Source organism: Siniperca chuatsi, linkage group LG16, assembly GCF_020085105.1.
Source record: "Siniperca chuatsi isolate FFG_IHB_CAS linkage group LG16, ASM2008510v1, whole genome shotgun sequence".
NCBI lineage: Eukaryota > Metazoa > Chordata > Actinopteri > Centrarchiformes > Sinipercidae > Siniperca > Siniperca chuatsi.
The window spans coordinates 20,955,673-20,972,374 of NC_058057.1; the positions used below are offsets into that span (position 1 = coordinate 20,955,673).

Here is a 16,702-nt window from a genome sequence, read left to right on the forward strand (position 1 = left end):
AGACAAATGAAGAACGTGGGAGACAGAACAGAGATTTAAAAAGTAAAAAAAAAACAAACATGAATATGTACTTTGGCAAGATTTTGAGGAGACAGCTTGACAATGCAAATCCAAAAAATACATCACACAAAAAAAGAGAGTACAAAGATGACCAAAACCACAGAATGAAAGGAAAGAAAAAACTGAAGAAAAAGAATGAATAAAAGACTGAAAGAAGGAACAGAAGCAAATGCAACAGAAGACAGGAGAGACTGGGGGATATATTTAGCAGCTCATTAGTCAGAGATGTCCTCTACTCAGCAGGCTGGTCCCTCAGATGAGGCCCTTTGGAAATCATTATGACTGCCTGCTGCTTCAGACAACCACACACATTTCACTGGAAAACAATTTACAAACTGTCTCTCCTCTCCCCAGCCTTAATGTAGCTTCAAAGTAATCCTCAAGTTCCAGAGAGACGCCCAAAAACAAAGCTTTGAACAACGCAAAGTAACATGGTGTTTTTAATAATAACTGCATGGGTTTCAACATAACATCTACTGCATTAGCATGAAAAATAACCAGTAAGATCTAAATGCAGCACCACATATCTTAAACTTATTTTGTACGTTATCAGATTTGACCGTTGTTGTGCCTGGTGCTGCTCGTGCCACCACTCCCTGCTTCGACATTCATTAACCTTTACTATACTGTCATCGGGGAAGAAATAAGATGGTGGTCAGCACACTGCACACACAAAACGGCAAACCATCTGTATCGGGAAAAAAATGTGAAACACAGACACCCAAAACTATAATAATCAGATAGGAGTCAAAAAATTAATATCACATCCTATGATAAGCTTAGTGTTAGCAGATGAAGCAGCAGCGCTGTGTAGCTAACAATAATCCTGGCCGTCTGGGATCTTCGCCAAGTAATAGAACTGTCTGGTCAACTGTTTAAAGTGAATGAAATGGTATTGCGCTGCCTGTCCACACTGCAGTATCTGTTTCCATGGAGTATTTTTTTTTCTCTGGCAAGGCATTTAGAGTTTTCCTTTAGGGCTTGATTGGGTGGGAGAGCTGTTAAATGACACAGGGTGAGAGCAGAGAGTGATGGCTCAAGTGATAAACACACAGGTAATGAAAGAGAAAGGCTGATGGATTCGACCAGACTGCCCCTAATGGGCTCTGGTCTCACCTGGCTAATGGCTGCAGCCTGAAAGAGAGAGAGAGAGAGAGAAAAAGTAGAACATCGTAAAAAAGGGGCTGTGCTGTGCTCAATATACTCACCCACACATATACACACAGTGAGTTAGCAGTCCTAATTGCAGACTGGTGATCTAGTGGAACTGCATCTTGCAGTGGTTTGGCCCGTGGCTTCACCCCCCTAAAAGCCCTCTTTGTTCTCACATTTCAGAAAGGAGCCAGTAGCCAACATATTGCTTTACTGCCTGCCTGCAAACCGCCTTGCTAACAGGACTTCAGGGTACTATTCTGAACAGTTAATTGCAAAGGACCCATCCCCCCCATCAGACTGCACTGTTTGTAAACCCAGCCTATCTAGCAAAAATTTCTGCGAGGGCTGGAAACCAACAGCCTTTTTGTGTACACACCATTTTGTTTGGCTACAGAAAGCAACAAGTTTCAAAGACTACAGCTGTTTGAAGACGCCAGAAGTAGGGCATGGCTCATTCAGATATTTTCCTCTGTGGTCAGAGCAATGACGCTATATGAGCCACTAGAGTCTACTCTGTTATTACAGAGAAAAAGGGAGTTGTCAAGTCTTTCTTTGAGCAACTCGACTTTCGAGAAAACATCCTCATATCCTTGGGCTGGTCCTACACACTGATGCGAGACCTGCCAAAACAAAGTTATCTTGTCTGTGCAATGGGCCTTCATCAAGTGGAAAATATATTCAGTTCAAGCCAAGAATGGGCAGCAATCGATTGTCAAAAACAAAAAGCTCTCTGCTCCTTCTCTTGCTCTCCTCCCCTTTAACCTTGCTCTTTTCTTATGACTCCACTTCTCTTCCAGGCCTGGGGAAAGCCATTTCCCGTTCTCACACGTGAACATATATAAACGTCACCACCACACAGAGCACACAGCAGGCTTGTTTGTGGGAGACTTCTGGTCCTTGCTGGCACTTTCCTGTACAGCTTTAACTCAACTTCAGGAGACAATGAGTTTTTAGACGGCATCCTTTATCTACTTAAGTGGACCCACAAGGATGGTCTGAGCTTCCCGGCATATAACACTGCTCCGAGTTCCCATCTTCACTTTTTCAGTTCTGACTCACTGTCTAGCCCCACTTCCTCTGAAACAAACCACAAAGGCTCACTGTAAGGCACTGACACCATATTAGGAACTGAGCTCTATGCAGCCAACATTAGTGGGATGTCAGATAGACTCAGAAAAGACATGAAACAAGCGATATTTGCACTGTGCCCTGAAAATCCTCCAGACTGATGCCATTTATCCTGTGCATATACAAAACCCAAGGTGCCGCTTTGTTGCTGGGTTTGTTTACTGGCACCCTGCTTGAATGCAGAGGATGTTTTGCTTAGCATTTTGCTACTTTTGGAAGAATGTCCTGAATCATAAACACAAATGTAATCATTCACAGTAATCACAAACACAAATTTGAGGGAACCATTTACATTAGCTCAGCAGATACCCTGCTGGTAATCTTGTTTACAATGAACAGCTGAACGACAGATAAAAAAGACATGACTTGGACTGTGATTGGCTCTAAAAATATCTCGGCCCCAAAAGGCTTTGTGACTACTTCCTAACAGAGCGTATTAACAGATACAAGAAACTGTTGTCCTGACCTTTCCACAGAGAACATGAAGTCACCAATGCAGACACTTAAAGCATTTCCTTTCTTTGTTAAAGGAACCAAAAGTGGGAGCAAAGAGTACCTCAACCTTTACTGTCTATCATCCTGTCTCTCCATCTTATTTCCCATCACTAAAAGGCCAAATTTCCTAAACGTGCAATATCCACAAAAAGATCAAAAGTGACACATAAACTTATAGACCAAAAATAGAGGATTGATGCTGCTCTGTGCTGGTCTCTCGTGTTTAGAGATTCTGCTCTAGTATGCAAATGCTGTACAGTACATGTTTTAGTATCCATTTCTATTCATACCACACACTGCTATTTGTATAGTTTGGAATAAGCCTGTCAGCAGTGATGAAATTTCATATTCATGAACATTTCCAGAGCAATCTCCATCCCTGGAACACATCAAGGGATTACCTATGTGAATTATGTATGGTGTGCAGGAGAGAGAGGGAGGCCAGTGAACAGAAGAACTAATAACATGATGACTTTAAAGCTTTAAAATGAGCACCTCACCTTTATGGTAATATGTCTAATTATAGATTTCATTTCATATTTTCATGCTGTAAATTTTTTCAATTCATGTCTTGGTGGTTTTAGTATTGTAATTCCTGTTATGTCTTCTTATGTTTACATACACCCCATGTATGCTGTTCTGATTTATATTCCCTGTTTTCTACGGCAATGTAGTGAACCTATTTCTCGTTAATACCCATTAAACTTTCATCATCAAGAAAAAAAAAATCACCAGAAAAACTATTAGAAAGAAGCAGAAAGTTTTGTTTAAAAAATACTTTTTAGCTTTGTTCTGCTACTTCTGTTATCAAGGAGTTGTTATCTTTCATTTCTCAATATAAGATGCTTCTGATGTTTGATTAAATATTTAAGTTTATACTACAGTGCCTGAATTGAAAAATGCACAAAAACTACTGTACTCATTCATCATTAACATGTTAGGGAAGAAGTTTATTTCAATACAGTTTGCCTAGAAACTTCTGCATAGGCCACTCACTGGTGTTGTTAATATATTTCAGCTTATATTTATTTAATACAAGAGAGCAAAGTGCTATATGCCATTTGTGAGTCAGCATAGATACTGCCGTGTTTATTATAAGGAAGTAATTATGCTAGAAATACACTAGTATGACAACACCTAAAAAATTACCTTTGTGCTGTTGTCAGTTCACTCAAAGCACCATCTAGAAGTTTCCATTACATGTTTCAAAACTAGGTTAATTACAACATAAAATAATGCCAGTGTCAATATGAAGAGAAAAGAAACTATGTAAAAAAACAAAAAGTTAGTTTGATTGGGTGTGTTGTCCACGCAGATTCCTTCAAGCAACTAATGAGATAGTAGGTCTAGAAAGATTTAGACCACACAGTTCATAAATTGTCTTTAAACAAGCCAGTTGAAAATAGGCCTAGTGGTGGAGTCTAGAGAACTATCTGTCCTTTCACATCAGTTGACTGGCAGTCTTAAAGGTGCAGGTGAGTCATGGGTACTGAAAAGAAATTCTTGGATGCGCATTTGTCCCTACGTTATGCACCAACTGTCACAAACGTGGTCAATACAGGATCTTTTCATTCACTGACATCTTTGGGTACAACCTTATACTGTATGTTAATGTCCACAAATAACCACAGTGGGTAGAGCACACACAGGAAGATAGGTTTGCACACATACACAGACATATACATCCAAATACAGTACACAGAGCACGTGGGCTGGGGATTTGAGGACACATTTCCTTCGTATTGGTAGGCAGTGTATGTGTGTGAGTGTATTGGATGCAGAACGTGAGCGTGATAGCAGCCCCTCTGGGCTTTACATGAATCATGTGTATTACATAAGACAGAGCGAGAGAGACGATACACTTGGGATCAGCAGTGCCCTCTCCTCGTTCATCCGCCCAACTCTCTCTCTCGCTCACTCTATTCCTTCTGTTGCTGTTTCTCACACTCATACGCGCATTCATTTATGTAAGATATTTAAGAAAGTAAATCAATGAATGCTTTAACAACATCCCAGAGGCTTAAACCGCCCATTATACACATTTACTTATTCACACATACACAGTCCGCCTTCTCTCTGTGGCAAGGACATCTGGCACATTTCACAAGCTGGCTATGTGAGGGAAGTGTGTGTGTATGTGTGTGGGTAGTACATGTGTGTAGGTAGTGTGTGTTTGTTTGGGGGGAGGAGACTGGAACATTGGAGGGCTAAAGTGAAAGGAAAGCTGGCACAAGTGAAGGGGTTCAGCGAGTACATGCCATCAACATTGTGTTCCTTTTGAAGAAAACAAGGGACTCAAGCTTACTAGGTCCTGTAGTGCTTGATAAATACCTGTATTACTTCCAAGTGTGAACCAAGTTTCCACTAGACAACAATCAATTCAATCAGAAAACCTGATACGTTACATTCAAAGATAATAATCTAAGATCGCAGGCCCGAAATACAAAACCTGATCTGAAGGTTGTTGTGGGGCTATAACCAAAGCTGGCTAGCCGTGCTAAAAGCTCTCAAAGGACGCTAAATGTCATGGCTGATTAAAACCTTATGACAGCAATGTGACCGCAGACAACATCATCTCTCTGTTTCACTCAATAGCGGAGGAAAACTGTTGTGACTCATTAGGGCAGTGAATGGATTCACAGAGTGTGTGGGATTGAGCTCTCAGCTGCCGCTCTGAGGCAGAGCAACCTGACCGAGCCAAGGGTAAAGGAAGCCAATTTAATCTAACTGACCTGCGAGACAAGGGGAAAATAACCTCAATCAATTCACAAGAGACAGGCGAAGATGGCTGTTTAGTCGATGTGTATCATTGTGGGAGCAGAGACGAAGAGAAAAAATGAGTGTGGGTTTGTGTGTCTGCGTCTTACCTGATGCGTGACCATAAGGGAGCAGGGTGAAGAGGAGGAGAAGCGCGGAGGCAGCCAGCCTGTGGGCTAGAGAGGAGGAGGTGAAGGAAGAGGAGGAGGAAGAAGAGGAGGAGGACGGGGCTCTCGTCTGAAACGCTACCATTCCATCGCACATCTTTTCCTCCGGCGACCAGCGAGAGTCCTCTACGGCTTAACCTGTCCAGGCCACATAGAGAGAAAGGGATAGAGAGGGAGGGGGAGGGAGGACGCGGATTACTATCAACATTCAGCGAGGATTATGTAACCAAAAGCAACACAGAGAGACAGGAGGGAATAGAGTGAGAAAGCTATAAAGACTGTAAGAGAAAGAGTGACAGAGAAAAGGCCACCTCTGCTTGCCATCAAGTAACAGTTGGATGATAATAGTAACAGCATGAATTACTCTGTGTATTTCTTCTTATTGTGCTTTAGTTCCTTAAACAGCATCCTGCTATTTAAACCACCCCCCAGACAGACAGCAATTTCAAGCTCTCCTTTTTAAAAAACACCAGTGACAGCAGCAAGAGAGTTCCTCTGATCTCCCCTCGATCCCCACATTTGGCTCTGCCACAAGATCTAGCTAAATAAACCAGCCATTACACTCTGCTGTAGATGATGTAACAGGGAAACAGATCCCTGCTGCTGATGAGGTAGCAGCATTAGGGTGAGAGAGGCTAAAAATGGGTGTGAGAGAGAGTTAGTGCAAAACAAAATAGTGATTACAACAGCAACTTTTGCAAAAATCCTGATGGTCAGGAGAGGAGCTTCCCCAGGGAGCGGCATTTTACTTTAGCTTCATCATAAAATTAGTAAACATTTCAATACGTTTCTGACTCCCTGGTGTTTGGGCAGCATTGCCTATCAGCCAAACTTGTGTATTTGTTATAAAAGCACATGAACAAAATCTTTTGTAGCAGGGATTCCTCAAATGTAGTTATTAAAAAGTTATCATAAAGAGGGTACAGTACTTTACAAATGAATGATAAACAGATGCCATACCACCGTCTGCTCAGCTGTAATGTTACTCTGCCATATGCTGCAGATTGTTATAGGCCTAAGTGACAGAGTTTGATGGATAAATTATGTACTGTAAAGGCAACTACATCAGGCGCTACTTTCTGAAATATCTCTTGCATTCTTTAGCCACTCATATGGCCAACATACTATACAAGCTGATGATAGATGTAAAATATATTTTATAGCCAATATCAGACAACAATATCAGCCTAATAAGCTTCTGTTGTGTTCCTTGCACCACTTATTATGGACTGCAAAAAATGTCATTGTTCCATTTGTCTAAATTCGTATCTACTACAAGTGGTATCTGTTAGTGTCTCCAATAATCTAAAATGTAAATGTAAAATCAAACTCTGCATTCCCATCTGGAAGACAGCAGAGAAAAAGGGGAAGGAGATAAAGGGTTATTGTGAGACACCTTTAAAAAGGCATCACTGAGAGGAAAAACACAGTCATATGCACACAGACAATTACAACCCCATCCTCTCTTCACAAATCTCTCTCCACGATACCAACTTAACTAACTTCCTAAAAGCATTTGTTGGTTGATTGGGGGGATACAACAAGACGTACACTATCATTACATAAATGAGATGCAGGTGCACAGTCTTGGTTATGTTGCTACAGAGAGATTGGGATGAAGTAGCAGTAGTTGCACTGTGTGGGGAACTAGCTTGCTGGCAGGCAGCATATCCTCAAGAGAGGGCAGAGTGCCCATTACAGTTACACAAGACTGCTGAGCTAATGGCTACAGTAATGGCATGGCTGCACTTAGAGAGCTGCGAATTTGATTGCAGATCTGCTGCGTAGCCACTGGCATTGCCACAGACAACCCAGAAATATTGTGATGAGGGAAGTGATTGTAAACACACATACATATACATGGTTAAATCACAGTGCATATACTCCATAGAGCTGAAGCGATTAGTCGATTAATCAACTAGTTCATCTAAACAAAAATAAACAGGAACTGTTTTGTTTTCCAATCATTCGTTAAAGTCCATAAACCAAAGACATTCCGTTTATAAACATATATGACTAACAAAAGCAGCAAATCCTCTCATTTGAGAAGCTGAAACCAGAGCATGTTTGGCATTTTTGCTTGGAAAATGACTGAAAAGACAAATCAATTATCAAAATAGCTGCTGATTAGTTTTCTGTGGATCAACTAATCGATTAATTGTTTCAGCTATACATTTGATATTATCACTTTGGGCTTTAGGAAGTTGTGATGGGCATTTTTCACAAATTTCTGACATTTTGTAGACCAAACAATTAATCAAGAAAATAATCTACAGATTAACTGACAAGGTAAATAATCGTTAGTTGCAGCCCCAATACTCCATGTTGGGAGGTAAAGCAGGAAAACGTAGCCATTCTAATATGGACATATGCCATCCATAGGCTCTCAAAATGCTGTAAATCAACTTTAGCATATTTTTTGTACCTGCCTGTGCTTCCACATTTGAATGTCCGGCACTAAGCTACATTTTAAATAACCAAAAGAGCAAGATTATTTAAATTGGCAGACATTTTCCAACACACACAAACAGCCAAACACACCCCTACTGCCTGCCACCTTTCTGATGTCCGCAAGAGTAGGATGGAGAAGAATACCTGCATGCGGCGCAGGCCAGTGGGAGAGAGTGACGTAAGCTGGTTTTGGCAGGACAGTTTGGGTACTGCATTGAGCCAAAGGGCACACAGTCAAAAACACATGCAGGGGACCAGTGCCAGTCATTTGATCCATAGACGCTTTCTTATTTGTCCATGTTGGGATCAGAGCAGTGCTGCTAAGTCCTGGGTTACAGAGAGGCCCAACGTTAACTCAGATGATGTTCTTGCTAGATGAACGTCTTAGAAATATCAAGGACAAACAAGGCAAAGACAAGACAAGACAAAGTCAAAGGCGGGACAAAAAATAAACACATGTTTTGTTCAAAGGCACTTGTTGGGATGTAAATAATCACTTGGGATGGCATTTATAATGCAGGACTGACCTCCTGAGATAGCTGAGGGCAGTGTATTGACCGACCCGTACATTTGTAAAGTGAAAACTTAAGCAGAATTAGCTTAATTGCTTTCACACAAGAGCGTCTGAGAAAGGAGAAAGTCATTAACTCTGTGCTAAGGTATCCCACAAAATACAGCATTCCAATTAGCTAGAACAAGATAGCTCGGGGCCTTAAAGGAATTCTTTGCAGATCTTTTAATGCTTTGACTTTATGTGCATGCATTTAATTGATTAATAACAAAGCAGGCAGCTTGACAGAGAAAGCACAGAAATACTTCAAGTTTTGATATCAACTTTCCAAACTGCAACCGTGCGTATTTCCTGTCAGACACCGCCAAAGACGTTGAGCTTGACACATCACATTAAAGAATGTGCTGCTATTTTAAACTTCAAGAGATTTGATTTCTGTTTCCTGGAACAAAATTTTGTATCAAACCACAAAAACAAACACTTCCTGCCAGCGGCTGCATGTAGCCTGGTGACATTAGCGTAAACAACAATTTAGTGTGTCATGTATATGATCAGTGAATGTTTAAATAGATATCAATGTCATTTCAAAGTAATTTTAAATGGCTGAAATTCAAGCCATTATTGCTGTATAACTACTTTCAATTATATTAGTGTCACTGGAATGGGATAGTTGACAGATTATATCTTATCAACACCAACAGAAAGGCTACTAAAATGAATACAAAAACAAGTAGAAGCAAAAGTCATCTAGACTGACTTACTTAATAGATTTGAAAAAAAAACAAACATGTAATGACATGAAACATATTAGCCCATACACACAGACGTTGCAAGAACAGCAAATACCATCTGGCTTCATGCAAAGGAGCAAGACAACTTCCTTATTTCATACTAAATCAAGCTCTGTGTGTCTGGGACTACTTTTAATAATTGAAAAGCGTGTTAGTTTAAGAAAAGACACACAGCCCTATAAATATTATATGAAGATTTAATGTCAGCGTTGTGTGGCATGGTGCTTAATTGGCCACCATAATCAATGTAATCCCTTGGTTCCAAAAAATAAGGGCATGAAGAGGCAAGACTAGCCACCCAACAAAACTGTGTTGCCAGTTCTAGTTTACCACTATGTTTGGATGGAGTAGAGAATATTGTACCAAATCTCAAATCTGTAGTTCCCTGTCAGATTAACAGTACAGTGGAAAATGGCACCCTTAAGAAAGAAATACTGCCACAACCAGAACAACGCTGCTCTGAAGATTTAAAAAGCTGTGTTGAAATCAAACATCATGCCAGGCCAGATCATAATGAAGATGTACTGTCCTAATTTACAAATGTATGCGGGGCAACACATCTTTGTTATGCCTGATGTTAGTTTGAACATTTTAATGCTTAATCAAAAAAATAGTTTTAACAGTATTTAGAATCACTCAAATAAAACTAGAGTTGAAATGATTAATCAATTAGATTGAAATAAAATGATTTGGCAATTTTGACCATTTTGATTATCAATAATCATTTATCACGTCATTTATCGAGCAAAAATGCTAAAAGTGCTAATTCCAGGTTCTCCAATACAAGGATTTGCTTTTTTCTCCATTTTATATCATTATAAACTGAATATCTTTGGGTTGGTCAGACAAACAAGAAAATTGAAGACGTTACCTACTCGAAAAAATAAATGCTAGTTGCAGCCCAGAATGACACTGCAAAAAAGTAGTTATGTAGGCCATGTTTCAGACCACTGCATTAAGAAAGTGGAGGTTTTTTACAACATAAATATTTTGTCTGTTCGGTCCTTCGCTTGGGGAAAAAAAAAAAAAAAAAAACTATGCTACTCTCTACTTCACACCAGTGAGACAACCAGCCAGCCAGCAGGCTGCTACTGCAGTTTTTCAGCTGCCCGGGGCTCCTGGAATGCAAAGGGAGCCAAGGAGAGCAGCAGCGCAGGCATGTGTCCGGGAACAGAGAGCACTCAGTGTGTCAAAGAAACAGCCGGGAGGAGATTTCCACCCGATAGGCCCCAATGCTACTGCGGCTGGTAGAGTCCGCCTGGGCCCGTGGAGGGAGCCCAGAGATGGGGCTCTGCATGGCAGCACAGAAAGGAGCCTTTGTTATGAAGTATTATGTAGTGTTAAGCCCCACAGCGCCCGAGCATCCCTCTGTACCGCCGCAAGGAAGGGGACGGAAACAGACAGAAAGATGGACAAGAGGAAAGAAAGAACATAAGGAGAGAGAGAGAAGTAAGATGAAACAGGCAAATACAAGGAGAAACACACAACAAATGAGAGAAACACTGTCATATGTTATGTTGACAGTGGTGAAAGGTAGGGAAATGTGAGAATGGGATTGAAGCCAAGCGCAGTGTTCTTATCTTTACTCACAAGATGTTTTCTCTAAGCTGTGTTGTCAAACAGAAAAAGCCTCTGAATGCTGGACTGGAAGTTATAAAAATCTCACTGCACAATGGGTTTTAAATTGAGAGCCATTAAAGCTGCACATTGTACATCTGCTAGTTCTTCTGTGAAAGCCAGAGTGTGTGCAATGTGTAAAAACAAAACAAGTCAATCCGAACAATGGGTGTCAAATGAGTGATAGTGACACTTTTAAAATTAACTCTAATCAGTTCTGCAACGAAAAATATGTTTAGGTTTGAATCAAGCCATAAAAAAGTAGCATTCACACTGTCGATGCATCTAAATATTTACGCAAACACTGGGTATCGTCAAACACGTAAAATACTGCCTCAACCTACTGGTGTGATATATAGTTTAAAAACGTAATTTCCAAAATATAAAGAAATAACAGAAGTAGACAACACACTGAAGTTATTTCAAAGTCTCCACATAAAATAACAGTTGCATCAAAATTCTTCTTGGCTGAATTTCTAGGGACAAAGTGGAGCAATGACTGAGTGCAAACAACATACTGTTTGGTCGGTGAACACTGTCACTGCGTGACAAAGTAGCCCACTGTCAGGACAATGTTCACTGACAGGAAGTTTTATACTTGTGGGAGCATAATTAATTTACAGCAGTGATAATTAATTCTGATAGACAAAACGCCTCTAGGGGTGGGCAATATGGATAAAACCCTACATCATGGTAAATGTACTTTTGTACGATATTGATATAGAGCATCATATAATACAGCTAATAGAGGAAAATCTATTGAGAAATTGTTAATGGGTAAATTATAGTTTTTGGCTAAACCCTGACATATCATCACATTGATGCAAAAATCAAACTAAACTCCAATGTTAGTATAAAGCAGGGATAGCTACCACAGTATAAACAGTGTAGCAAAATATGACATAGAAAAATGTACTGTGTATTGTATCAAAGAATACATTATCATATCATTCACCCCAACTCTCACAACAACATGTGGTGCACAAGGATTTGATCAAAACATTGGTCAGCCCTATATTAGACACAGCACACCAAACTATTTGCTAAGAGGGTAGATAGTCCTGGATACCTTTCTCTTCCTGACTTTATAGGTCTCTCCAAATATATGTCTGATCTTTGTTCTCCATTATGATGACAAACAACAGCTTACATTTGGACTTGCCTGCCCTTTTGCTATTGTAAGTGTCATCATATCTTACCCTACCCAGCTAACAGGAAACGACTCAAACTTTTATTGCTACATAAGTGAGACAGTGGGGAAATTATAGTGTTAGGAAACATCTGAGCAGAGCAGAGACCCTCAAAACTCAATAACACATCCCTGCAGTTGTATCAAACGTGATCAACTGCTTTCATAGCAGCTCTAAAGCAGAGTCACACGCTTCGACACGTGCAACTGTACTGCGAGCTATTTAAACAAAGAGTGTGGTGGGCTGCCAGGACTACACACACACACACACACACACACACACACACAGTCGGACAAAAACAAAGACAAAACCAAAGCAACCCCATTCTAACAAAGTAACACAGCAACACATACAATTCTTTAATCTTTGTTTCAGATACTTTTGTGTTTATACACCAGAAACAATTAGGATATTACGCGACAACGTTTTAACTGACACAGCAGACCCCTTGCTAACCTATCATTGTTCACAAGATCAAAATGTAACAATACAGTAACGCTACAGCTGTTAACTGTTAGCGACATTACTGACTAGCTAACCACTCGAGCCGGTTTTCTGTTGTATTTAATCTCTGAGCACTTTCTCAAGCAAAGGTATGTTATCTGATAAAAACGTATAGCTAGCTGAATGCGGTAGACCTGTCACAAATAAAATACGGCATTTAGTTATCCTAAAGTTAACAGATATTAACGGCTAGCTTAATTAACAACACACTTCGTTGACAAAACACAAAATTGACAACTCGTTATTCTCGTTGACAAATTGTTTAACGCTGCCCTAGCGTGGGGAACTTGTTTCCTGATTTTAGTTGTGTAATAAACAAATACAGACTGACGGAAAGAGAAAAACGGAGCAAGATAGCTCGTAATGGCCTATCTGTGCTTAGCTTGCGAAACAGACAAGACTCACCAACGTAAAGGTTACCAGCAGCGAGCCCTCCTCTCAGTGCTTCACTTTCGAGGCATTAATGGTCGTATAAACAGAGACACCCAAACCAGAATGTGGCAAAACAATACAAAAAATATAATGTTTGCGTCGTCTAGTTCCGTCAGCGCTGCTCCGTTGTTCCTTGTCCTCGGTTCGCCAGCTCTTTATTTTAGGTGTGCGGAAACACTCGCTGTGAGAACTCTAGCAGCTGCCTCGCTCTCGCGCGGTCTCCATGGCTACCTCGTTAAAAGGGCGGATCCTAATCTGTCAAGCCAACCACAACGCCCGACTTCAAAATAAAAGCACAGAATTTGGTGGGGAGACAAAAGAATCGACAAAAAGAGAAAATACACCAACATAATTCAGAACAATAAATACTGGAAATGTCTTAACTAGATACTAAAAATGGCATGTATTGTGGTGTATGTGCCATTATAGAAGATTTCTAATATATATATATATATATATATATATATATATATATATATATATATATATATATATATATATATATATATATGATAATGTCACAGTTACATTGTGTGATTATCTGCAGATTTTGGCTGCTGAATGGCTGAGATGCCAAGCTGTAATAATGGAATCTAAAAAAAAAAGTGGGTAAACGACCTCATGAGAAACAATTAATATGAACAACACTATTTGCAGATAATCACGAATTGCAACAAAAAAGTATGTTCATTACTTTTCTTAGAGTTATTATCTTTATCCAATTGCCTCATGTAAGGTAACTGGATAAAGCCATTTTTTTAATTTAGTTGATATGACAAAAACATAGCTATTTAAAGCATTTTGCCACTATACTCAATTATCATTTAATATTTAAGATAAACAAAATTCAACTCCAGAGAGGTAAACATGGAAAAAGATATTCAAGAGGTAATGAAAATGAATCTGATTATGTGATGTAGGCCTATTTACAGTATTAACACAAAAATTAAAATTCTAAAATACAAAATAATAGTGGATAATGGACTGTGAATATCTTAATAAGTTTCTTGTGTTTTACTTTTTGGTACACTGGTGTTTGCATCCTGAGCTATATCATAAACCTGTTATCTTTTATGATGTGGTTTTTGTCTGCTTCCTGAATAAGAAAATTGTGATTGTTCGTGACATTGAATGCCTGTTTCCATCTTGATAGAGGTTGAATGACTTTGTAAACCCCAGGGACAAAGATGGAAATAAATTCAGAACTGTATTGTTCTATGTATTATTGTATTGTACTAATGTATTAGAAAGTTGTCAATAAACCAAATGAAACCAAACTAAAACACTTTCCTGCCAGCACCTGGCTATAGCCATCTGAAAGGTTCTAACTGTGATCGCAATATCTTTTTCATCTCATGACAGTTAAGTCTTGGTTGTTGCATCTGCTAGAGTCTTTCATTAGATCCTCTGATATGGCTGTTGCTGCTTGAGAGAGTACATCATCACAGCGTGCATATATATTAGATCTACACTAGGATGAGTAGTTGTTAAACCCAAAAGGTGATGAATAAATAGACACATTATCTAAATGTGCTTATATTTATTCATATACTGTAATATACAGTACTGCACTGTGTTTACACAGTGTGCTTGCAGATAGAAGAGGGGAAGGAAAGTGAGATCTCTCGTCATACCCATAACCGCAGTTCTCTCTGCACAGTAACCTTGCAGAACATAATGCGTCACCGTGAAGAAAACAACAAAAGAGACAGTCACTTATTTTTGAAATCCCTATCTCAGTCTTATACCCAAAGAGAGTTCATAAAGCATTTGCAAACATCTCTGTCCTGAAGCTAGAGATCAGAAAACATTTAATCAATCATGTCATCCACATATATGGAGTAGTTGCTCTAGAGAAAATGAATGGGTTATTGATTTTCTGGACCCATGAAATATATAGGGTAGCTATGGCATCTCAGTAAAGTTTATTATAGAGAAATGTTGACTAGGAAGACATAAATTGGGTTTGGCTTTAATGTGAGGACAATTTCATCCATATCAGTAATCTGTCCTTTATCACATTAGTCATTTTCACTTCACATCGAAAGTAATAAATGAGCCAAGACAAAGTGTCTAGTGCACTGAAACTCATAATGCCTTTACAAAACTATACTCATATTAATATTTAGCAAGGATAGACAATCTTTTATTTATATTGTAATATTTGATTGACAAGAATTTTAATGGCTCATATTTTATGTATATGTGAAGTCAATCTCGATAATTGTATGGTATTTAATTCAGATTTTTCAGTTTCATCTATGTTTTCATTCTACTTTTAAATCTTTCTTGTATTGTCCTTCAAATGTTGGTCTAAATAATCTGTCTGTGTACTTGTTATGATGTTACTGCACTTAGCAAGTGGTGCAAAGGTCCACTCCAGTCATATGAATCATTTCATGCAACGGTTGTTAGTAGGAAGGAAATTCATTCCCCAGCAATGAGGTGCTCCTCTGAATGTAAAAATGCACGCTTTGATGCCTCCATGTCCCATAAACAGATCACTATTAGCTAAAACCATAATATTTCCTGTTTGCTCATTCTACATAGCTGTTATTAAATTTTACTTTCACTTTCTCCAGTTCCAGTTAAAGTTGGCTCCCTCCCTGATCTTTAGGCCTACTTACATCCCTGTCCTATCTTAGTTTCCCCCCTTTGTCTATGAATGATACCTCTCCTTTCCCCTCTCCCTTAGAAGAAGTCTTCATGATGCCAGAGGTTCTTAAGTCCAGGCACTGGCCAACCAATGATTAATAGGACAACACTCCTGCTAAACACCTTGACATGTCATTGAATCCTGTAAAGAAGCTGTGACAAGACACCCACAGGTCTACCCTGGAGATAAACAAGAAGCAGCTGAGCCCAGTGTCCTACCATTTTGCTCATTAATATGAAAATATATGCAGCAAGGTGGTCCAACATCCAATCAGATAATCTATTCCATAGGGGAGCATGTGGTGTAAATGAGTTTCCTATTATGTACGGCTCTTGTCTAACTGTGTTCACCACGATAACACTAGGGCATACTCCATATGCCATATACTGTGTTAGGAGACCAAAATTAAATGTTACTCTTGTACAGGAAGGGCGTCTTAACCTTTCAAGCTTTCCCAAGTGTTAATACTAATGTGTCAATGCTGACATCTAGTGGCTGCTTCACCTTCCCACATACACGAATAGGTTCCTGCGTCGATCATATTTGCTGGTAAATAATTACGAATTATTAATATAACAAATACAATCTTAATTTTATTTTATCTCATATTTGGACGTAGCTAACTTAAATTCTCGCTGCTAAACATATGGGCAGTTACATTCAACAGGGGGAATGAAACCCTTGCTTTCCTTGTCGAACTGTCATACATTTCTCCTTGGATTTGATAGATATATTTTAAATAATTGTTTTACATACGTTGAGTACACAAAGCGGTACAATGACTACAT

The 16,702-nt window shown here is 39.3% G+C and overlaps 1 protein-coding gene across 2 annotated transcripts in view; it reads right to left on the reverse strand.

Annotated features, from left to right (window-relative positions):
- Positions 1–13,478, reverse strand: part of susd6 (sushi domain containing 6) — a 31,994-nt gene extending 18,516 nt beyond the window's left edge. Inside the window, exons 1-3 of one of the 2 annotated variants that reach the window (XM_044169508.1) lie at positions 13,232–13,470; positions 8,358–8,596; positions 5,706–5,900 (exon numbers count right to left, since the gene is read on the reverse strand). In XM_044169508.1, coding sequence (XP_044025443.1) covers positions 5,706–5,859 — 154 coding nt within the window. In that variant the 5' untranslated portion in view covers positions 5,860–5,900; positions 8,358–8,596; positions 13,232–13,470. Of the gene's footprint in view, positions 1–5,705; positions 5,901–8,357; positions 8,597–13,231 lie in introns of both variants that reach the window. The other variant, XM_044169507.1, reaches the window with a different exon arrangement.
- Positions 13,479–16,702: the final 3,224 nt, after the last annotated feature.